This window comes from Calliphora vicina, chromosome 4, assembly GCF_958450345.1.
Source record: "Calliphora vicina chromosome 4, idCalVici1.1, whole genome shotgun sequence".
NCBI lineage: Eukaryota > Metazoa > Arthropoda > Insecta > Diptera > Calliphoridae > Calliphora > Calliphora vicina.
Genome location: NC_088783.1, coordinates 33648179 through 33673358, shown reverse-complemented (window position 1 = coordinate 33673358; position 25180 = coordinate 33648179). Strand labels below are relative to the sequence as shown.

At 29.1% G+C, this 25180-nt stretch overlaps 1 protein-coding gene across 1 annotated transcript in view; it reads left to right on the top strand.

Moving 5' to 3' along the window:
- Ac13E (Adenylyl cyclase 13E) overlaps window positions 1-25180 on the top strand; it is a 162189-nt gene that overhangs the window by 53175 nt on the left and 83834 nt on the right. Inside the window, exon 3 of the mRNA XM_065508642.1 lies at window positions 7804-8337. Within this exon, the coding sequence (XP_065364714.1) occupies window positions 8311-8337 (27 nt within the window). The 5' untranslated portion in view covers window positions 7804-8310. The remainder of the gene's footprint in view (window positions 1-7803; window positions 8338-25180) is intronic.

The following is a 25180-nucleotide window of genomic DNA, read 5'->3' as shown; positions in this document are numbered from 1 at the left end:
TAAAAGTTTTCATTTGGGACCCTATAAAATATATACATATATTATTGATCGTTATTGTTACGAAATTACACTATCAATTTGAATTTAACGATTTTCCACAGCCAACAGCTTTTGTATACATTGCCATAAGTGGATACTTGGTAGCACAGTGTTACCAACATTAACTGTCAAAGCAGCTAACATGAACATTAAGGCTGCCGAAAGCTCTAGAAATGCAGCCTTCTAGTTTTGTCCGTTAGATAGCACAGGTTAACAACATGTACCTACTTTGAGTGTACATTTTACATGTGTTTTGTTTTTGTTACAATAACAAAACACATGTAAAATTTACACTCAAAGAACACGCTTGTAAGCACATACAATTTTCTGAAAATGAGCGAATTCACTTAATTGTGAATAAATTCGAAAATAATCAATCGATTTTTATGATCGATATCTCATTATATTGCTATTATATGTGGGTCTGTGATAAAGTGATAAACCTGAACAATTTCTGCCGTTTTCGATGTTTCATAATTTTTTTAAAACAAAAAAATTTGCTATTTTCACATAAAAAAAATATATTTTTAGCTTCAATTTGTTACTATAACTCCGACTACTCTGCCGATTAAAACTCAATATATACGTGAAAATTTGTACATAGCATGGGGAAAATATTTTCAAAATTCAATCAATCGAAAGAAGATTATTAACTACTCAATTTTATGTATGTATATCAAACAAAAAAGTAAAATTTTGTGAAAATTAGCGAATTCACTTAATTGTGAATAAATGCGAAAAGAATCAATCGATTTTTATGATCGATATCTAATTATATTGCCATTATATGTGGGTTTGCGATAAAGTAATAAACCTGAACCATTTCTGCCGTTTTCAATTTTTCATGAGTTTTTTAAAACAAAAAAATTTGCTATTTTCACGTAAAAAATTTATTTTTTGCTTCAATTTGTTTTTATAACTCCAAAACTACTCAGCCGATTAAAACGCAATATATAAACAGATTAAAGGTTATGTAAATTGGAACTTTTTCGAAGTCTATTGCAGTAACATTGGACTAACGCTTTTGGAGTTATCATAAATTATGTGGAGAAACATCTACAAAAATTCACAATTTTCGAAAAAATTTTTAAAAAAATACTTCTTCATAGAATTTAAAATTTGGACCATATTTGTACTACTGGAACCACAATACATCAAAATTTTGTAGTGGTTTAAAAAGTCTCTAAATTTTTTTGGATTTTGTTGCCCTGTGTAATTCATGATGCTTCTAGAAAATGGCACTGAGTATATAAAGTTGCAGTCAGTTTAGTTTTAGTGTGTATTAAAATAGTGACTTTTTAAATTACTGTGTAAAAGTATCCGGTTTATTTAAAGGAAATAAACCACCGTTTTAAAAAGGTAAAAACCACAGAATATACAGAAGTGTCAAATTTGACGTTTAAAAAACGCCAAATCAGATGTTAGGGCAGTTCTCATAAAAAGAGATAGCAATATATTTTGTACTACAATATCAGTGATGTGTTAAAGCAAAACGCTATATACAACACGAATTTGCTAGACAAAGAAATGTGAACAAAACAAACAAATAAATTTGTAAGACAATTTTTTCGTAGTCTGTGGCACAACATTTTTTAAAATGGAAAATTATAAAAATGTGTATATTGTTTACGTGTAAATTTAAATGAAACAAAATTCTTGGTTGTTTTTTACGTTTACAAAATAAAACTCCACATGTACAATGGCAATTAAAAGTGAAATATTACAAAAATAAATGATTGCATCAAACTAAATCGGAAAGAAATTGAATTATTGCGGCAGAAAATTAAGACTAAAACAAAATGAAAAGGGCAGTTACTAAAAATGAAACAAATATAGAACTATATTATTTTCTGTCTCGTGACGCCTCTGTATACTTTGTGGTAAAAACGTAACAGTATTTATGTTGAAATCCACATTTCGAAGATCTCAAATAATTTACATACACGATTCATACATCAACATATCCGCAATAGTCCCGGTTGCTGTATATCCAATGATATTTCTAAGATCTTTCTAACGCCATAATCATTTGGACCTACAATGAAAATTCAGAAATTGCGTTTTTCACAAAATGTTCAATAGAAAATACTGATGTTATACCTCGAAGAATGCATTCCTTTAATTTAAATAGAAAACATATTTCCCTAACAAATACATGCATGTTTGACTATTGAATTAGAAACCATTATTTTCATTATTTAAATTAAATATTCGTGAAGTGTTCATTTTATTTTTGATTTTGTTAATTAAGGTGCTAATTAAAAAAATTAATATAGACTGTACAATAAATAAATAAATAATTCATAAATATTTGAATATATAACAGAATTAAGCCAAAAATAAAATCAAGGGCCCACAGAAAACAATATATTTACTTAAGTTAAAATAACAATTTTATAAATAGATCTGCTTAAGTAAAAGATATATTGAACATTAGAATTTAAAGAATGTTTTTTTTTACAATTAAACATTAATTTCTGCAATTAAATTAAATTATAATTAAACAAACAAGCCACCAAACCAGCCAGCACCTGCTGTCGATAACCCGATTATATGATAATATTTTATTTATTTATTCCTCCAGCCGGATTTTATGAAATTCAGTTTTAATTCATTTTTTATTTTTATATTTCATTAATGCATACAAACGGTCGTGTGGTTAATATGATTTTAATCAAATAAAAAAAAACGAGAGAGAAAAAATAAATAATAAAATTTATTGAATATTTATAAATTGATTGATCATACATTCCTCCATTATTTGTCTGACTGCTCAGCTAAAGCCTCTGCTAACTGCCACTGTCACTGCGGCTGCTGAGTTTGTAAGTAAATAGTTGACAAGTTGACATCTTTTTTGGGCCGTCAGGTATTTAATTAACACAGTGATATATTGATGCATTGATGCGTTGTATGAACAATAATTTCATACACAAGCGAAAGAGCAACACGAATTTAAATAAATATAAATATTTATGCAAATTAAACAATTAAATAATAGAACTCGTACTGCGCACTTTTTGAATAATTTAACTTTTGTGTCTGGAAATTGAGAACGAAATTCCAGTTAGTGATTGGCAAATAAAAGTTATTTTTAATTAATTACCTTTCTACTACAAAAAATAGTGATTAGAGGGGCAACATGATATTCACTCAGAATTTAAGTCGCATAAACTAGATGATTTTTGGACATTCAACTGAAGACAGTAGACTTTTTTTGTTAGAAAATCTAACAAATTTTCCGAGAATCAGACCATAATAGAGACAGCTGTAATATAAGATTTATAGCAAATATTATTTCTGATAACTGAGAACATAAATTAACTTGTTTCCACATCTAATATTCTTTTTATACATGCATTTGATTGGTTTATTTACTATAGCAACGCTATTTTGCCTATTCAATTTATTCAAATTCAATAAATTACCACCCACACTTGTAGTCATCTTTCGAAATTCATCCAGGCTTAATTCCTTAACGTCTGCTATTGATTAAGTATTAACCACCTACAACTTGACTGTCAATATTCAATTCGATTACATTCAAATCAATTCCAATTGTCTATAAATTCAAAAATACTTCATTCTATCAGTGAATTTATTAGATTTAACATTTTGCAACATATTGTTTTCGATTTAATCATATCATTTAAGGAATCCCAAATAAAAATCATTTACCAAAACACAAAATGAAAGCAATCTATAAAGGGTATTTCATTAAGCGATTCATATCATTAAATTTGTTTAAAAGGCGTGTATATGTCCTCCATGGCTTCGCCAGTCGCCCATCCAAAATGTAAAACTGTTCATGGCTCTGGTGCATAAATCAGACTGAATTTAGTTATCTGTGGATTATTCAAATAAACCTGAAACTTAAGAAAATTCCACAAGTAAAACTCTAACTGGGTCAAATCGTATGATCTCGGTATGCAGTTCATATCACCTCCACGTTAGAAGACCATTCCCTCGAATCGCTCGTGCCGAATGTCCAATGTGTCATGAGACTTATGGCACGTAGTGCCATCCTGTTGGAACCACGTAGCTTTGTACAGCGCTCACCGTTGACACACTCCAAACAGTGACATTTTCGGGACGCTTTTAAATCTCATGTGGATTGATATCGTCCCAAAGCGTTCCCCATTGACGACGACGTCTTGGCCAACGTCGTTATCAAAGAATTATAGACCGATGACGCCGCAAGCACCAAAATCCATATCCAACAATGACGCTTTTGAATCTCCCATTCATCCGGAAATAGACTTCATAGCTAAAGATGATTTTAGAACTGAACATCCATTTGGCAAACCCAACTGAATAAATCGCAATCAATTCGACAGATGTAGCTTCATCAAAATGCAACTATCAAATATCAGAGTTTGGAAGTCCCTATTGGAAAACCCTTTAGAAGCAATTTGTTTACATATTTTAGGCTTTTCCATGTCACGTTTGACTCACAGCTAGTTGAAATTTAAGTGTTTGGAAAAATCAAAGTTCAAGAACATTACAAAATATTGACCTGCTGTAATTTATATTAAGAGCAACAAAAACAAGACTTTAAATCTTTACATGTTTTTCTGTTTCAATGTCTATATTGATGTCTATAATTTGATTTTGTTATTGTATTATTTTCCAAAATTCTTTCGTACATGTATTTATGGTATATTTGATATAATTAAAATATGGAAAATAAATAATGTATGAGTTAAACATTCTTCTATACAACTGGCTTTATGTTTTAAATGATTAAAATTAAATTGAAAATACAAAACAATAAAGCAAAAAATTATTTTTTGATTTAATTTTCATTTTACATATTTTATTTTTAATTACAGTGTAAATAAAATATTATTTGTTTAAATTGAAATTAAGAATTATTTGGAAACACAATTTAGATTTAAATTCGCTTTCAGCGAAAAATGCTTAGACAAATGTTTTACTCAGTAGAATAATTTCCAAAACCTTATCGCAATTATAAATATGTATATTAAACTGCTAAATCAGTATACGAAAATTTTGGAGGATATTGGGTTTAAGTTTTCAAAAAATAATAGTCTAATATTTACATATATATGTATGTCGAATGTTGTGTCAACAAAGCGTCATATGCGGGAAGTTTTGCTTTATTTTTTTAATTTTAAAAAAAGTGCCGCTGAAGCACACCGATTGCTCACCGAAGCTTATGGTGAATGGTTTGTTCGGTTCAGATGTGATGATTTTGACACGGAAGACAAAGATCGCTCAGGCCAGCCATAAAAGTTTGAAGACTAAGAGTTGGAGGCATTACTCCATGAAGATTGTTGTCGTACTCAACAAGATCTTGCAAAATTATCAGCAATTTCAAAACGTTTGCAAGCATCAGGATTCATCCAAAAGATGTGAAAGATGTGATACCATAGGAATTGAAGCTGAGATACCTTGAAAGACGATTTTACATGTCCGAACGCTATAAAAGAAAATTAGTTTTGCACAGAATCATTACTTGCGATAAAAAAATGAATCTATTCGATATCCCGAAGCGTATGAGATGATATGTGAAGGCCGGCCAAGGTGGCAGCAAAAGGGTCCTATATATTGTGAGCTGTAAAGTAATGCTCTGTATTTAGTGGAAGCAAAAGGGTTCTACTACACGCAGAGAAAAAATATAATTGGGCATGGTTACTGTAGTCATTTAAATAGTGTTACAAGATTTTTAACAATATTATAGTCACAGTAACTATTTACATGATTGTGGTAACCATAATATGGTTAATTTATGATTCACATGATTGTATCAACCATATATATAGTTACAGTAAACAAATATATGTTTGTGGCCTTAAGCCGAGAGCAACATAATATGATAAGTCCTTCATCATATAAACGGTTGTCACAAACATATATTGTTTACTGTAACCATATATATGGTTGCAACAATCATGTGAATCGTAAATTAACCATATTATGGTTACCACAATCATGTACATGGTTACTGTGACTATAATATAGTTAAAAAACTTGTAACAGTAACCATGCCCAACTATATTTTTTCTCTGCGTGTATTATGAGCTGCTGAAATCTGGCCAGACCATTACAGGGAACCTGTACCGAATGCAACTGATTCGTTTGAAGTGACTATTGGCCGAAAAACGCCCAGAATGTGCGGTCAGATATGAAACCGTAATATTCCATCATGACAACGCTCAGCCACATGTTGCAATGTCTGTTAAAATGTATTTAGAATGAAGTGGTTGCGAAGTTCTGCCTCATCCGCCATATAGTCCAAACCTTTCCCTATCAGACTGCTATTTGTTTCGAACGCTCTCTCTGGGATACGCTTCACTTTTGAATATAGTATCCGAAATTGGCTTGATTCGTTCTTGACCTCAAAAGATAAGCCATTCTTTTGGCGCGGAATCCATATGTTGCACGAATTTCTAAGTTATACACCCAATATTTATTCGAGTATTTGATTAATTGAAAATTATTGACCGAATAATTTGAGAGCAGCTGACAGTGTAAACTATTTTCCATTATTCACGTAAGATTTTTATTATACCCTTCACCTTCGTGAGAAGGTTATATATAAGTTTGTTATTCCGTTAGTAATTTCCACAATATAATTTTCCGACCCTATAAAGTATATATATTCTAGATCCTTATAGATAGCGGAGTCGATTCAGCCATGGCCGTCTGTTAAAATCAACTTTCCGAAGCCCCCAAATAACTTACATCCGGAATTCTTCCGGCTCGGTTGCTATTTAAAATCGAGAAAGTCGGTTCACAAATGGCTGAGATATAAGGAAAAAAACAGGACAATCTCGATGTTTGACCTATTTTTGACATATCTAGATTACTAAGTAATTAATATAGACAATATGGATATCTAAGTATAGATAGATAGATAAAAATAGATAGTATGTAGGACCTACAAAACTTTTTCACAAAAGTTTTTTTCCGGTATATATTAAAAAAAAAAAAAAATTTAAAAAAAAAATGTAAAAAAACAATTCAAAATTTTTTTTTACAAAAAATTAAAAAAAAACTTTGGAAAAAAAAATTTTTATTTTGAAGTATAATTTGGTGAAGGGTATATAAGATTCGAAACAACCGAATATAGCTCTCTAACTTGTTTTTAATTCAAGTCGAATAATACTAAGTTAATTAAACGATATCCGTCTGTCCGTCCATCTGGCAGGCTGGTTGTCCATGTAAACCTTGTGCGCAAAGTACAAGTCGCAATTTTGAAGATATTTCTATCAAATTTGACCCATGCTATTTCTTCTGCTCAAGGACGAATTTTATTGAAACTATCTGAAATCGGTCCATTATTTCATCTAGTCCACATTGAAATGTCTTCCCGAAATAGGACATTATCGGTCATACATGTTTAATTTATATAGATATATACACAAATGTCGCTCCAAATAGATTTTATATACATATACGGAAGTCAGGTCAGACAATACCCACTTCCGAAAATCTCTTTAACGAGCATAAATCTCTTAAAAATGTTGGTATCCACATAAAATTTAATTAATAATTTCCAACGTTTCAGTGCAAATATCTGCTTTAATTTAGAATTCTCATGGCATAGAATATATAAAAAAAAATCCTTCATTCCAAAATTTTTTGATTTAAAAATTAAGCTGCAAGTTTTATAACTGAAAATAAACAATTTATTAAATGATTTAATTAAATTGTGTTTCTTTAAATCATATATTTACTATTTATTTTATATATTATTATTTCAAACTATTAATTACATTATTTTTCCTTTTCTCTTTTCAGTCATTACCGAAACTCTCAAATTACATTTACTATTTGTTAGTAAATTACTAAACGCAAAGAAAAACCAACAACAAAAATGCATTTTCCTAAAAATTTTATAAATTTCAACAAAAATAATTTAATTCGAAAACGAACTATAATTTTCAACTCACTTACAACGTTAACAATTTAACTTAAAAACCATTTAGAATATTTAAAAAACAAAATAAATTTAAATTACATTTAATAAATAAAACTTTTTGATACGCATATTTCTCGTTAAATAAAAAATACTAAACAAATTTGTGTGTGTGTTTTTCCGGCATTTATGTTCCTGTTTGTGATTTAAGTAGCTGAATTTTTATCTCTTTTTTGGATAATTTACACCTAAATAAAAAATAAATAGGAAAAAAATATTAAATATTAAATCAAGCAACAACAGAAATTTAAAGTAAGCACGAAATCCTTGGCATCAACTCGTTGTGGTTTAGTTGTTTTAAAAGTAAATTGTAAAATTGTAGCTGGGATATGAAGGAAAACTGCAAAATGTCAGAGGTATGTAAAGAAATAATATATATTTATGTATAAAGCTCATACATAGATAAAGAGTGTATATATTTATATATATGAATGTGTATGTTAGGGTATTTGTTTGTTTTTATTTACATTTATTATTTATGTTTTTCACATTTATTTATTTATGTATATTAAATTAAACATGTCTGAAAGTTTGTAATGATGCTTGACAGAGAATGTTCCTTGAAGAATTCATTACAAGGTCATATTTCTTTACAATTTTCTTTTATTTCTTTGTATTTTTTTTTATTAAATTGTCACAAACGATTTAAGATTTCAAATAACAAAAAGTCACAATACGTTTTTACGCGTTTTGTTTTTCTAAGACGTAAACTTAAAAAAGTATTATTTCTTTTACATTAATTCATTTCATTCATTATGAAAGCATATTTTGAAAACATTTATTCTGAATTATGATGTTTTGATTTTGAAAAGTAACCCAGATTCACACAAAAGCACCGGGATTTGTACAATAACGTCTAAAAAAGTCGTGATGCGTCATAAGGTTTAGAACTCATACATATACTTATGCCTCATGACCAGTGTTGCCAATTCATGGTGAACAAAAAGGGCTAAATACTTAGAAAAAAAAGGCTAAAAAAGGGCTAAAAAAGGCTAAAAAAGGCTAAAATTGTTAATTAAAAAAATACATACATTTGACACAAAAAACAACTTAGAATGTTACAATTGGCTATGCCGAATAGACAAACAAAAATGTATGAATATAACACACGTTCAAATGCAAGAAAATAAGAATATTTATTCCTGTATGTTGATCCTTAACTTTAAAATAACTTAATATGGGGCCACACGTATATCATATGCCGATATTTTTAAAGCCTCGTATTTATCACCTGGCCTCCAAAATGCTCCTATGCAAATTTATTAATATGACAAATTATGTATAAAGTAATCCTTTGTGATAACTTCGATGGAGAATATTTTGATAAGTGAATATATGGCAAATATGCCTCTCATGTAATGCAGAAAACAAATATTCTAAAAATTATACACGTCGCCGGACAGAATTGATTTTCATTGGCAAAAACATAAATTTTGCCATTAGTTAGTAAACATATCAAAACTAAGGTAGCCAAAATATGTAAACATAAATATTTAATTTAAATTTGGAAAAAGTTAATTTTCTATATTTGATCAGATAAAAATGTTCATACCTAAATTATTATCGATAATGAACTGAATTTTTCTTTCTAAATTGGTTGGATTGTAGTCTTTGAAAACGGTATACTACATGTCATGTGTTATAAAATATTTGTTAAAGTACTATATTTACGTCAATACATCGCCCAGATAAAGTTAAAAGTATTCTCTTTAAACCTATATATAATTTTATAAACGCCCGGACTCGCGCGTAAAACATTAACATATTTATTAACAATTTTTATTTAAATAATGTACATTTTCTCTATATTAGTTATGGCATGTTTTTAATGTATGGAAGGTCCAACCATTTGTATGTGCTTAAATTGTTTACTGGTTCAACATTTTTAGTTAATTTTTGACATAATATCCCTGCCAATTTTTTGAACTGATTTTACTAATTTTCAACAGCAAAAATTTCAGATCATTAGAGTAAATATATAATTTTCATTAGAGTAAATATACATATATGGCTAAATGAAAATAAAAAAGGCTAGAAAAAAGGCTAAAGGCTAAATTAATTTTTTTGTGGCTAAACAAGATTGAAAAGGGCTAAATTTAGCCCAAAAAGGGCTAAATTGGCAACACTGCTCATGACCTCGTTGGAAAGATAATTTTCTCTGGAAGACAAGATTTATGTCATACGTTTACGGAATATACGAGGGCGGCTCAATAAATCGGATACTTTTTGAATTTCCCGCCTCTTAACGGAAATGCCATCACAGCTCCTGTCAACATCCATCTGTCAGTTAACTCCTGTCAAAATTTGAACAATCCGCGTCATTTAATTTGTGTTTGACAGCCATGATAGCAGACTATCGCGTGACTTAATATGTTGTTGTCCGATCGGAGTATGAAATTGCGAGAGATTGTGGAAGCCATAGGCATCTCACATGACTCAGTGATTTCAACTTTTAATGAGCACTTGGGTATCCGGATTTAATCCCGAGTGACTATTTCATGTTTTCAAACCTGAAGAAGTGACTCGGCGGAAATGGATACCAAAATAAATATTTTTATTAAAATTTACTTTTTTGTGTTATTTTTTACAATTTCAATTTCTATCGGGCTTAAAAAACACCCTTATTATCTCTAATATAAGGTATTTTAACAATATACTTCCCTATCTTATTGTTTTCGTTCTTTGGTGAAGGTACTACTTGAAAAATTAAAGTTTTGTAATTGTCACTAATGTCTGATCACAAGACTAACTTCAATTTATATATTTTGGGTCATTTGATACTAATGTGCACTTTGTAGTCCAAAGAGAAGTCAATTGGTTACTTTCTACATCCCATGTAATCTAGCTTGAAGTCAATTGTCACGTAAGTGTCTCTAAGTAATCTAGAGTGTAGCCACTTTAAACGTTTATTTTATACTGCACTTTAGAATGTGATTATTTCATCCACCAGAAGTAATCTATTGGAGAGTTTTCAGAGGAACGTTTGTTTACATTCAATCTGTTATTAGACTATGAGATATCTTTTTAACTGACTATTTGAGGTCAATTAGCACTCGTAAATGTTAAAATAACTAGTTATGTAGCTGATCAAGTAAACAGTTTGGTTGCTAGTAAGGTAACTGACTCTATGTAACCGGTGTGAATCCAATGCGTTTAATACTTTGGGCCAGCTATCAGACAGTCTCATTGTAAGCCAAAAGGGGTCAATTGACGCCCTGCTTAGGACAAGCACTTGTTAAAATAATTAGTTAAATGTAACTAGTTGTCACCATAATTGATAGGTAAAATCTCTAGTTCGGGATAGACTCCTAGAACTGCTGGGTATTTACAAGGATATCCATTAAAGTGGGTCAATTTGTATGTATTAAAAAAACTGTTATTTTCATTATTTTTATGAGTATCGAAATCAATTATTGGAATTCATTTCTAAATATATGTACAAATATTTAAATGTATGTACATTTGTCTATAGGCAAATGTTGGGTTTTTGCTAGTTTCTCCCCTCAGTTTGGTGAACATTGGTGAAAAATTCAAGGGGAAAAAATGCATTTTTTTAGTTTCTGGAAAAATTTTGCCACTAAAAAATTACTTTTGCAATTTAATTTAGAAGAATAGAAATGTGTACGTAATTGTCGTTCTAATGAGACATAAAAATCAGAAATTATTTAAAAAATTTTAAAGTTATTAAATATTCCCCAGGCCATCAATGTGTCTCAGGAACAAAATTGACGTATTTTGAGAAATATTAAAATAAAAGCTAATTTAGGATACCGTTAATCTATTCGCAGGTATGACCAAAAAAAATATTTTTTTTAACCTCAGTTTCCAAACTCCATTTTAAAATTTTGTTAAACAAATTTCAGAATTTTTATTTTATATTAAGGGAATAAAAGTATGAACAAATTATGAAAATATCTCCCATAGTTTTTTCATACCTGCGATTTAAATTTTGCAATTTTCGAGAAAAGTAAATTATTTGGCCATATTTTGTCGAGTGAGCTCAATTTCCTTACTGCTATAAATTTTAATTAAAATCTATACAGAATATTGTAGTAAATCTAAATATACTCTGAAAGTTTTACTAATATAGGAAAACTTAAACCTTAAATCGTGAAGATCAAAGGTAAAATTTTTTAAAATTTCTTTAAATTTTTTTAAAAGATCAAAGGTAAATTTTTTTAAAATTTTATTTTCTAATGGAAAGATAGCGAAATGTTATATTCTTTGGTCCGATTTTGATGAAACTTGAGAAAAATATAACATGAAGTCTAGTATTTATAATAACTAAAATGTATGACAAAAAAAAATTATTTTTTTTAACGGCAGTTTCAAAAATCCATTTTCTAATTTTTAAAATTTTTTTTTTGATCGTCTCATTTAGGATTTATTGAGAATATAATAGGGAATAAAAATTTGAAGAAATTTTGAAAATATCTCCTATAGTTTTCCGGACCTGTAATTAAAATTTTGTAATTTTCGAGAAAAACAAATTATTTGGCCATATTTTGGCGAATTAGCTCAATTTATTTTAAAAGTAAAGGGTTAATTTCCATTTTTTTTACTTTTTGTGAAATTTGGGCGTTTTGAAAATAATTTTTTTGATATGTCCTAGTGGAAAATTTTATTTCTCATGCCAAAAGCTATCGAAAAATCGATGGCACAATATCAAAAAATATTGGCCTTACAAATCGACCCACCCTAATGTATAGTATATATAAATGTGAGAATTTAACCATTTCAGATTTTCCCTTTTTTTCAAATACATAATTCATTCAAAATTAATTTAGTTGATAATGAAAAAATATTCTCCATTAATTAATTCTACTTCAACTATAATCAAAAGTTTTGATTCAAAACATTTACAAGAGTGTGGATATATATTTGTTTGTATTTTTTAGGGTTTGTTTGTGTTGTGTTTAAATAACCATCAGTGTAGAAAAGTGCCCGTTCAAGTGTATATTTGACATTGTTTATAATTAGCAGACAATGACTCAAAATGAACTTCTTGAAGAAACTAGATTTCTTTGGAATTTCGTTGATGTCTAATTTAGTACTAAATTTGTGTGCACATTGGTTACGAAATAGAAAAAAAATCAATATGTAATGGGTTTATATAACAAGATTGCAATATCAGCAATCTCGATTTTAGTTCGAGAACATTTCGAATAATCCCATCTAGTTTAATCTGACGAATGCTTGCGATCAATCATGCTTTCGACAGCATTGTCCATTGCTTTGCTCTCAGTGATTTCAATTTTGAATGATCCCTTGTTATGAGAAAGCTTTCCGCAAGATGTGTTCCGCGTTTGCTCACACAATCGTGTGAAAGCTTTGCTGGAGTGTTTGGCGTTATTCAACCGCAATACAAATTTTACGCCGTTTCGTAACCCTAGACGAAACGTGAATTTACCACAACACACCAGAGACCAGTAAGCAGTCAAAACAGTTGATTTATCGGTTAAATAGACGTCAAAGAAGGCCAAGGTGGGTTTGTCAGCCAGTTTTTTCATGACGACCGTTTTTAGGATATGTATTAAAACAATAAATGGCGAATATTATACTAACTTATTCAGTCGATTTAATGTGAATAAATTAGTTAATTATGATGGCAAAACTTTAATCCGAAATATTAAACATTCAAAATGCGACGCCTTAAGAAAAATCCCCTTAAAATCACTGTCATACATTATAGCAGACTCTGAATTATAAATATTCAATTATTTTATATACACATGTATGTTTGCATTTATGTATGTAAACTGATTTCTGATTTGTTGTGTTGATAACTAAGAGGCAATAATCAACGACCGCCCATCAATGTCATGATCATAAACATACATAATTTAATATTAAACATTATTATATTTCAGATTTTGAGTGTTTTTGTTGATGTTTTCGATTTCATTATTTGTAAATTAACAATGGCAACAGCAACAAACAAACAGAAAAACAACAAAACAATGATAAAAAATACTCACGTGTTACAATTAACTAAATTATGTTTTTGTTTTCAAACGTTTGTTGTTTTTGCTGCTGGATGTATTAAAATTTAAATGTTTTTTTTTGTTGTTGTTGTTATTTCTTTGTTGGGTGTTTATTTTTTTAAGTATTTGTCTATGACTGAAGAGTACTGTACATGATTTGTTTGTTTGAATTTTGGTTTTTGTTAAGTTCAATGAACTTTTTTTTTCATTTTGTTGAAAGCATTAAAATTAATGTTTTGACAGTAGCTGCGCAGTTGATGTGCGTTGAATAGATTTTATAAACAAACAAAAACTAATTAAATTAATTATAAATTAATTTACACAATAATTTAATCTGTTAATAACAGATAACAGTTACCCTGAGAGCCAATAAACACTTAAAAAGCTAGGGTTTACGATGCTAACAGCAAGGGCAGATTTGGGTAAGAATTTTGTTGAATTATGAAAAAATATTTGTGTTTAAATTTCATTAATATCAACTTTAATTTTCACATTACCTATTTAATATGTAAACTAACCTCCTACTCAAAGACTGCTACGTTAACAGAGCTGCATTATGTTCAGCTCAGTTAACATTTTATGATTAAAAATCAAAAAAAATGGTATTACCGATCATTCAGAACTGAATAGATTATTCAGGATCAGTATAGCATTTTTGTAATAGAATTTTCAAAATTGTGAAGTTGTGAATTTCGTCATATAAAAACTTTTTGAGATTCCAAAAATTGGCCGAAAATGGAAAAGTGCTCTTTATGTACCTAATGGGAACAAAAGCCTTCAGAACTAATAGCTTATATTGAGCATTTTTGTGATAGAATTTTTATAATCAATTTTTTTTGTATTTAATCATAAAATATTTAGTGAGCTGAAAATAATGTAGCTCTGTTAACTTAACAGTCTTTAAGTAGGAGGTATGTTAGTTTACAAATGAACATATTGTTACGAATTTGAATTAGCTATTTGAATTTAACGGTCTGTAACGACTGCCTGCAACATTCATCATGTTTATAGACATGTCTATCAGTAGAAGCTTGTACTTACCAAAAATGTTGATATCACTCAGTTATTAGCATTGTTTGTAAGTATGACAACACTAAACTAAATCTGCTAAAAGCTCTAGAATTCGAATATTCTAGTCTTGTCCGTTAAGATCTTTCATGAAGCTACTCGAAGGAAGATGGCGCTGTGTATAAATAGTGGCTGTAATTGCAGTTGTTAATTAGCTTATTATAGGCGCTGTTAAAATTAACATCAACTACATTTTAAAGTGTTTAATATAATTGTGTGTATTAAAAGAGAGTAACTGTTGTTGTACATTTGATTAAATAAGGAGTTGTGACAATTTTAAACTACTAAACTGGTTTTATTTGCAATCAAAAGTATCCGGTTTATATAAAGGAAATAAACCATCGTTTTTATACCCTTCATCTTCGAGAAGGGTATATATAAGTTTGTCATTCCGTTTGTAATTTCCACAATATAATTTTCCGACCCTATAAAGTAAATATATTTTGGATCCTTATAGATAGTGAAGTCGATTAAGCCATGTCCGTCTGTCTGTCTGTTGAAATCAATTTTCTGAAGACCCCAGATATCTTCGGGATCCAAACCTTCAATAATTCTGTCAGACATGTTTTCGAGAGTTTCATATTTAAAATCAGCAAAATCGGTTCACAAATGGTGGAGATATGAGGAAACAACCATGACAACTTCGATTTTTGACCTATATCTGGATTATTAAGTCATTAATATAGACAATTTGGATATCTAATGATAGATATTTCTGCAACGACGTATGTTGGGTCAAAATCCGAAAAAATATTTTTCAACCCAAATTTTTTTTCAGCCAAAAAAAATTTTTTTTTATAAATTTAAAAAAAATTTTAAAATAACAATTGGAAAATTTTTTTTTTCAAAAAATGAGAAAAAGAACTTTGGAAAAAAAATAAATTTTGTTTAAAAGTATAATTTGGTGAAGGGTATATAAGAATATAGCTAAAAGGTAAAAAAGTAACAAAAAAAGTTAAAAGGTAAAAAAGTAACAATATTGTAAGTAATGTTAAAAAATACTGCTAGCTCCATCCACTTCTATATTTTTAACAAAATGAAATATTTTTGCTATTTTGTGCCACCGTTTGCTATATTTTCCTTAAGTATACTTTCAATTCATTCCTTGATTCATGATTTACTTTTACATTCTGTTAGTTTGGCGTTGATTACATTAAATATTTATTACTTTTTTGTGTTGTACATAGTTGTGTTTACAGCCAATTCATGCTGTTCATTGTGGAAATATTAAAGAGTCAGTTCAAAATCCTAGGTATAAACAAAAATGTTGCCAACATTAAATCGTATTATTTTATTTCAATTGAATTTGCTTTGCTTTTTTATTTTCATTGTTTCATAGACGAGACATTTGGAAGCCAAATAGTCGTAAATAAAAACTGGAAACTTAATGCAAAAATGATCGGTACAGAACGATTTAAAAGCAAGTATTTTTCCCAGGCACACAGTCAATTATATCTTCTAACTTGTTTAATTTCCTAATTTCTTATTAAATTCCCCTATAGGGTATAATAACAAAAAAAAAAAACAAAGTTATTTCTCATCATTATAATAGTATTTGTGGTATTTTTCTAATTTTCCTATCATCCCTAACCATGGCTACTAAATTACCGACAAAATCAGAAAACAAAAATATGTACCAACATAAAAGATAAAGAGAAAATAATAAAAAAATAAAGTAATTTGAATTCTTACATCTAAAGATTCAACGAAACTTAAGAGAAGAAAAAAACATAAATAAGATTTCTTAATACTAAAATTAAATTGTATGTTTGTACTTTAGTGGGATATATATAAATTCATTTTGCTTGACGCAATTTAAATAAATGTTATTTATGTTGGCTTTAATATTTTAATGGCTGTTAGTAATTATAATATGGTTTCCCGTGTTTTCCTATTTTTTTTTTTTCATTTCGTCACAAAGAGACCACCTCTGTACTTGAAAGCTTATTTATAATAAAATCTATTGAATAGTGAACAACGACGTTAATAATATTACAGCTCAGAGCTGAGATTCATCGCAACAAAGGCAACATAAGAGTTCACATGAGAATCTACTTGGGGGCGGGTGATATTTTGTAAAATAAAATTATGTTCTTTTTAAATTTGTGTATAATTTCAAGGAAATGTATAAGGTTTAAACATGTTTAAGTAATTTCAATTCTAGAGAAATGTTTATGATGATGGTTATTGTATCGTGACCGACAGACAGTTTTTACTTTTTTTACTCACAATACAAAACTGCGGTAGTAATTTGAAAAATCTCAAGCGAATTAATACATCTTTTTGAAAATTGTCCAGAATATGTGCACCTAAATGCCTATTGTCAAGGAACGGTTCTTAAAATAATGAACGACCCTGAACTACTCTGACAAAAGGATAGTTGCTTATGGTACGTAAATTACATCTTATTGCAAACAAAATGTGGGATGAAGTGGAAAAATGTTCAGAAAAATGAGACTATATGTTAGAGTATGAGAAAAAAACAAGTAAGAGTGCTACATTCGGCTGTGCCGAATCTTATATACCCTTCACCAAATTATACTTCAAAATTTTAAATATTTTAAGGTAAACAACATTTTATTTTTTTCCAGTTGGTTTTTTAATTTTTTGGAAAAAAAATTTTTTCGATTGTTATTTTTTATTTTTAAAATTTTTTTTTTTTTAAATTTAAATTTAAATTTTTTTTTTGTTTTTTCAATTTTTTTTTTTGTGAAAAAAAAAATTCGGGTTAAAATTCTTTTCCGATTTTGACCCATTGTAAGTTGGACCACCTTACTATGGTCTTATATACGTCGTTGCAAATGTCTTTGAAATATCTAACATTAGATATCCATATTGTCTATATTATTGTCTTCCAGATATAGGTAAAAAACCGAGGTTGTCTTGGTTTTTTCCTCATATCTCAGCCATTTGTGGACCGATTTTGCTGATTTTAAATAGCAAAATACTCGAAAGTAAAAGGAGTAAATCATGTCATTTGGATTTACTAAACACCAACATATGTGAATTCGTTTAAAAACCAACTCATTACTCGAATTCGATTTTCAGAACATGGGAATTTATGGCGTAAACAATTGGAATCAACCTCGGCAAAGAAAACTTGATATTTTTTTACAAACAGGCTCTGTTGGATTATTTGTTAGTTTATCGAATTATCGGACATTGTTAGCTATGACCTTTTCCCATCCTTCTGGCAACATATGGATTCCGAGCCAAAATAACTGCTCATCTTTTGAGGCCAAGAACGAATCAAGCCAACTTCAGATACTCTGTTCCACAGTGAAGCGTATCCCAGAGAGAACGTTCTGCATCGATTGAAACAAATATTAGTTAGACGAGGCAAGGTCTGGACTATAAGACGGGTGAAGCCAATCTTCCCAACCACTTCATTCTAAACAGTTTTTAACAGATATTGCATTATGTGGCCGAGCATTGTCATGATGGAATATTGCAGTTTCATGGCTGGCTACTTATTATTCAGCAGCTCATAATAGATAAGACCCTTTTGTTCCCACCAAATACAGAGAATTACCTTAGCGTCATGGATATTTGCCTTTGGTGTCGATTCGGCTGGTTGGCCGGTCTTCACGTACGATCTCATACGCATCGGGTTATCATAATGGATCCACTCTTTGAATATGTCTGTGTTTCAATTATATCACTTAAGATGAAAATAATTTAAAACGATTAATTTTCGATTGATGGCTACGCGTGACAAAATTCGTACTCTGATATTGAAACTACAGTTTTTAGTAGATAATGTTAAGTTAGGTTGCGTGGGTTACTCGCAGATTAAGCGAATAAACTCATAGGCCTTGTGGCTTTTTGTGATATCCTTACAAGTGTCCATGTATGCTGTAATAATAAATAAAGAAAGAAATGTCATTTCTCATTAAATAAAAAAAGTAGAGAAGAAATGCAAAAGAGTATGTGGATAAACTACAAAAGAATAAGAAAATAAAATACTTACAACCATTTATTATTATATAGCTCTACCATACAAATTTAATAAAATTTAAAACAAAAAAAAAGTGTTTCAAAAAAGTTACAATCTACACGTGTTGTTTTCTCCTTCAAATATGTAATAAATATTCCCATCTACATAGATCCCATTATGTTATGTAGAAAACATTTTATTTTCAATATGATTCAATTGACTAGCAATAATTCATTTTATTTTAACAACTTGTGGCTTAAACGTTTATCCAAAATAAAGCAAGAAATTTTTGGTATCCTTTATGGTAAAATAAAACATTCCCTCTCTATCTATGTATCCTTCTACTTATAAGCATGTCTAAATATAATCTCATACTAAAAATATCATCAGACATTTTATTATAAATGCGAGCAAACTTTTACCAACATGTTTTTGTTTCCTTGTATGTTTTTATATAATCATAACTATAAATATAATAGAACCGAAATAACATCAATACACACACAATCTAGATTTATTTATTTATAAAAATTTAAACTCACGAAAATTAGAAAAAAAACCATACAAAGTTTTCATTTTGAATGTTTATGGTTGGTTATACATAAATATGTATGTGAGTGCTTTTGTTTATATGATTGACAGGACATAAATAATAGCTTAAAATGTTTAAACACATCCTGTTTTATGTTTGCTTATATTTATATGTATGTAACTATATGTGTTAAACTGTTATATAAAACATAAACGAGGGTAACAGGAAACTCTTTTTGGCAGGAAATTTAAAATGTTTTGGCAAAAATGAGCATTTCATTAATTTATTTTGGTCATTTAGAAATTTGATGGAAGCAAAGGAACAGCTCAAATTAAAGTTAAATCCCTAATTTTGAAATTTAAATGAAAGGGTTTAGTTAAAATTAAAGTTCTTTATAAAAGAGTAATTAATATGTAAAAAACTTTAAATTAGTATAAACATGATTTTTTGAATCTGGACACTTCAACTGCGACACTTCAATTGCGCTTTTATGAACACAAAATAACATTCTCTTGGTTTTGATCAAATGTTAAGAAAATAAAATTGGCATATTACTGGAAAACCCGAAACCATTTTATATAAAAATATTTCAATACTATTGAAAACCTACAGATGTGAGCCAGCCAACACTATTTCAAATATATGTATTAGAAATATAGGTCATTTTATTGGGCTATAGCCCACACAAGATCAACAAAATTAAATATTTCACGGTTACTAATGGGCGAATTTGATATGAGGATATCATTGTGAAGTCGTTAATTAACACTCTCTGCACTACAATTTGCTTATAGAATATTTAGTTAATGACGTTGGCTACGTACTTAATACAAAAATATATATTTATTTTGCAATAATTCAGTAATTATACATTGATATTATTTCATCTAGCTCGTCCTTCAAGCAGAGCAAATATATAGTTGTACATGTTTATCATATCCATTTTAAAATGTTGACAAGCATTTTAGCAATATTATGGTAAATGTAGTTATTTATATGATTGCGACAACCATAATATGTTTAAGTTTACCATTCACATGATTGTAGCAATCATATATATGATTGCAGTAATTATTGTAATCGTATACCCTACATCACCATAGTGGGGAAGGTATATTGCGTTTGTGCTGATGTTTATAACCTCCATAAAGAATACCTAAAACGTGACTCTTCCGAAAATCATTCTCGAAAATAAATTATTGAAAATTTAAAAGATTTAGTGATTTAGGTATTAGCATACTTTGTTACTTGTTTTTTTATAAATATTTTGTTTTTGTTTCGAAAAATGTTATTTGAAAAATATTTATGACAAACAACTTACAACGATATTACTCCGATTGTGAATTGGATTGAAGTTTTATTATTTATTTCAAGAGTTGCTTTAAATTGAGATGCTTATTTATTGTACATTTGTACAATATAAATTTATTAAAAGTATTGGATATTGTTCGCTGTGACCTTTCCCATCTTTCTGGCAACATATAGATTCCGAGCCAAAAGAGCTGCTCATCTTTTGAGGCCAAGAACGAATCAAGCCAATTTCGAATACTCTGTTCCGAAGCGAAGCGTATCTCAGAGAGAGCGATCTGCATCGATCGAAACAAATAATAGTCAGAAGGTGCACGGCCTAAACTATAAAGCTGGTGAGGCAAAACTTTCCAACCACTTCCAAATTACAACATGTGGCAGAGCGTTGTCATGAAGGAATATTACGGTTACGTGTCTGGGCGCATATCGGTTCCGGTGCCCTGTGATGGTCTGGTCAGATTTCAACAGCTCATAATAGATAGGACCCTTTTATTCCCACCAAATACAGAATATTACCTTAGGTGTTGTAGTTGGCCGGGCTACACATACAATCTCATACGCTTCGGGTTATCGTATTGAATCCATTTTTAATTCTAAGCAATGATTTAGTGCAAAACTTATTTTCTTTTATAGAGTTCAAGCATAATTTTGGGCATGCAAAATCGTCTTTCAAGGTATCACGGCTTCAATTCGTGTGGTACTCCATTTTCCAGCTTTTGAATGAATCCTGCTGCACACAAACGTTATGAAATTACTGCTTTATTTGCAAGTTCTTGTTGAGTTTTACAACAATATTCATTGAATAATGACGCCAATTCTTGGTCTTCAAACTGTTTGGCTGGCCTGGGCGATCTTTGTCTTGCTTATTCAAATCACCACTTCTAAACCGCAAAAATTATATCTCGCACGTTGAAACCGATGGAATACATTCACCATAAGCTTTCGTGAACAATCAGTGCGCTGCATCGGCACTTTTTTTCAAATTATAGAAGAAAAGTAAAACTTCCCGCATATGATGATTTGTTTCGACATTTTCTAAGCCAAAAAAAAAAAAATATTTGTTTACACTATAATGATCAATGATAACTAAGTGAGAATAAATGACAGATTTGTACCCTTCAAAAAGATTCATCATCTATTAAAAATCCCGCATTTTTAAGTCATAAACCCAATACAATTTTTTAATTTCTTGGATATTGTTAACCATAAAATAAAAAAAATCCAAGATAAACCTCTGCACTAAAAAATATTACAAAATATCAAATAGATTTATTTGTTATAAAAAATGTTTACTAATGATATTTCGCATAGTTCAATAGAAAAAGTGTTTAGTAATAACATAAATAGAAAAAATGCAACAATAATTTTTATTTTTAGGTGTCACTAATTTTTTTCAACTATTTTAATGTAATCTGAAATAGCAGTTTATTATCGAAATTATCTTTAGCAGTGTCAGGAAGCGGAAATATCCATTTGTTTGTTTATGAAAATGTGTTAACTATAATAAATTTAAATATTGTTATCGTTTAATATGCAAATTTACAATTTTTTTTTTTGTAAATTTTTGGAATATGAAAAATGTATTCTCTGTAATAAAATATATGACGCAATTTACTTATTTTAAGCTGCCACCAACCTCACATCCTTTCCGAATATGTGGGGTAAAAATACAACACACAAGTACATGTCATACACAATATTTGTAAATAAACAAACGAAAATGCAAAAAAAAATTTAACTATGAAGACGAGTGCCCAAGTACTAAGTAGTCAACCGTATGCAAACCGTAAAAGTACTTTATGGTACTTGTGTATGTGCATTAACATACGTTTCTACCTACGTTGGGGATATTAAAGGGTGATATTTTTTGGGAATTTTACATTTTAAATTGATGATTATGGGGATTTTAAATAAGTGCACTCACTACTTTGTGGTTGTCAAATCCTGTTTGCATGACATTCATTTGTTTATAAATTTGTTATTACATAAATTAATTTCATTCAAATTTATATTATGTTTCAGCACGTTATTGCGTTTGCAAAAAAAAAACTTTTATGCAAACATTTTCAGTTTCATTAGAATTTTGTTTGATACAAAATCAATAAAATTGGCGTATTCAATGTCATTGCAACAGAATTGTTTAGAATTTTATTACGTTGTCAAATAATGAATGTACGACGTACTGCAATGTGTCACCCTTTTTTCCTGGTATGATAGCACAACTACTTTTTAATACTGAATTGTTTAAAGTTTTAGTACTACATTTAAAACATGTATAAATTAAATATTTATAAACACAGCAAAATATGTATGAAGAAGGGGTTTTTGTTTTGCAAATATTTATAACACAGAGTGAGAAATAGTTTTTCTCCAAACAATATAAGAATAGTTGTTTATACTTCAAACAAAACAAGCCTGTATATAACAGGGAAACACTTCGCCATATGATCAGAAATAAAAAAATGGCTCCATTACGATTTGAAGAGTGATGAATGTTTTAAGTATGCAGAATTTCAACATTCTTGGTCTTCGAAAAGCTTCAGCAAGCCTGTCTATAACAGGGAAATACTTCGCCATATGATCAGAAATAAAAAAAAAATGGCTCCATTACGATTTGAAGAGTGATGAATGTTTTAAGTAAGCAGAATTTCAACTTTCTTGGTCTTCGAAAAGCTTAAGTATGTTCTTGCCGTTTTCCCCAACTAAAGTTAAAGAACCACGATGTCCTTCCGACTGTCCATCTGGCTGGCTGTCAATATAAATTTATGCGCAAAGCACCGGTTGCAATTAGAGTTTTTATCCCGGGAATTCCCGGTACAAATTTCCCGGGAATTTTGCCAATTTTTCACTATCCGATTCCCGGGAATTAAAAACTGACGAAAATACATAGAAAACAAATTAGAACTCTATTTTTTTCACCAAAAAACAGTGAAAAGTTTTTTACATTACTTTTTGGTGTTTTTCGTATGAAAATTTAAGAAGAGAATTCAATATTTATAGAATTTATTTCTTATTGAATCATTCTAATTTCTTTAAATTTCTTCTTCAAATCCATAACAAAATAGCTTAAAAAATTTATTAAATGATTAAATTTTTCTTCAATTAAAATCTAGTACAAAAATGTTTAAGACAATTTTTTCTATTAATTTTGTATATGATTTGATTTAACAAAAATTTAATTTTTCAAAGTTTGAATAAATTCTGTTATTAATTAACTTTAAAATTAATTCTGTTTAAACAAAGGCTTTGGAATGAATCTAAAAAATTAAATATTAGGAATGGATTTATGGATAGACATTTTTTTTTAATTACGGATTAAGATTAATTCGAAGCTCTGATATTTAATAATTATAACACTAAGTTTTTGTATGAAATTTGGCCATAATATTCCTAATTTACAGTATCATTATATATTTCGGGAATAGCCGGCTACACGGGAATGTAGAAAAAAATTTACCGATTCCTGGGAATCAAAAAAGGTCGGGAAATTAAAAACCCTAGTTGCAATTTCAAAAGTATTTCAAAGAAACGAAACCTGTTAAAAAAATATAAAATTTTTTTTTTTAATATTAATGCAGGATGTTGAATCAAAAAATCGTCCTTGAGCATAGAATATCACAGACATATGAAATCATTTGTATGCCATATTCTTTGTCACACTAACCATTGCTACCAGTTTAACATTAAAACATCATACGAATATTAAGAACGATGAAAATGGAATTTAACTTAAAATATACAAGAAATTATTCCCGAGTTTCTAACTGACATCAGTTCTGGCAAATGACATGTTCCAGCATGTACATGAAAATGTAGATTAGATTATGGGAAAATGCCTTAAATTATACAACAAAGATAGAGAAAGATGGAATTATTTACACACAGGCTCATACCAACACAAAAAGAAACACGCATTAACATTTGAATATGATATAAAGTACAACCTAACGTATGAGCAATATTTTTAATTAAATAATACTCATATGTCACAGTGACCTTCACAATGTTGGAAGATTTTATTATTTGTTTAGAGCACAAGTTTTAATTAAACAATTTAAAATTTTTACCATGATAAATATTTAAATTGTTGTTTATAGTTTGCTACATTTTAGCATTTTTTTATTTGCAAAAGAATCATTAAAGCAATGATAGTTCTTTTACTACATGTAGTCAGCAGTAACTAAATGTTGCTTTCTGCTTTTAAAAGTATATTATGTCAACTCTTATGTCAAGTAGTGTATGTACACATAACCCACTTACCTAAATAACAACGACAAGTTTTTTCCATTTTATATTTTTCACATAACCAACAAGATATTGTAAAAGAAATCCAACTCATACACGAAATTGACAGGTAACATATAGTTACA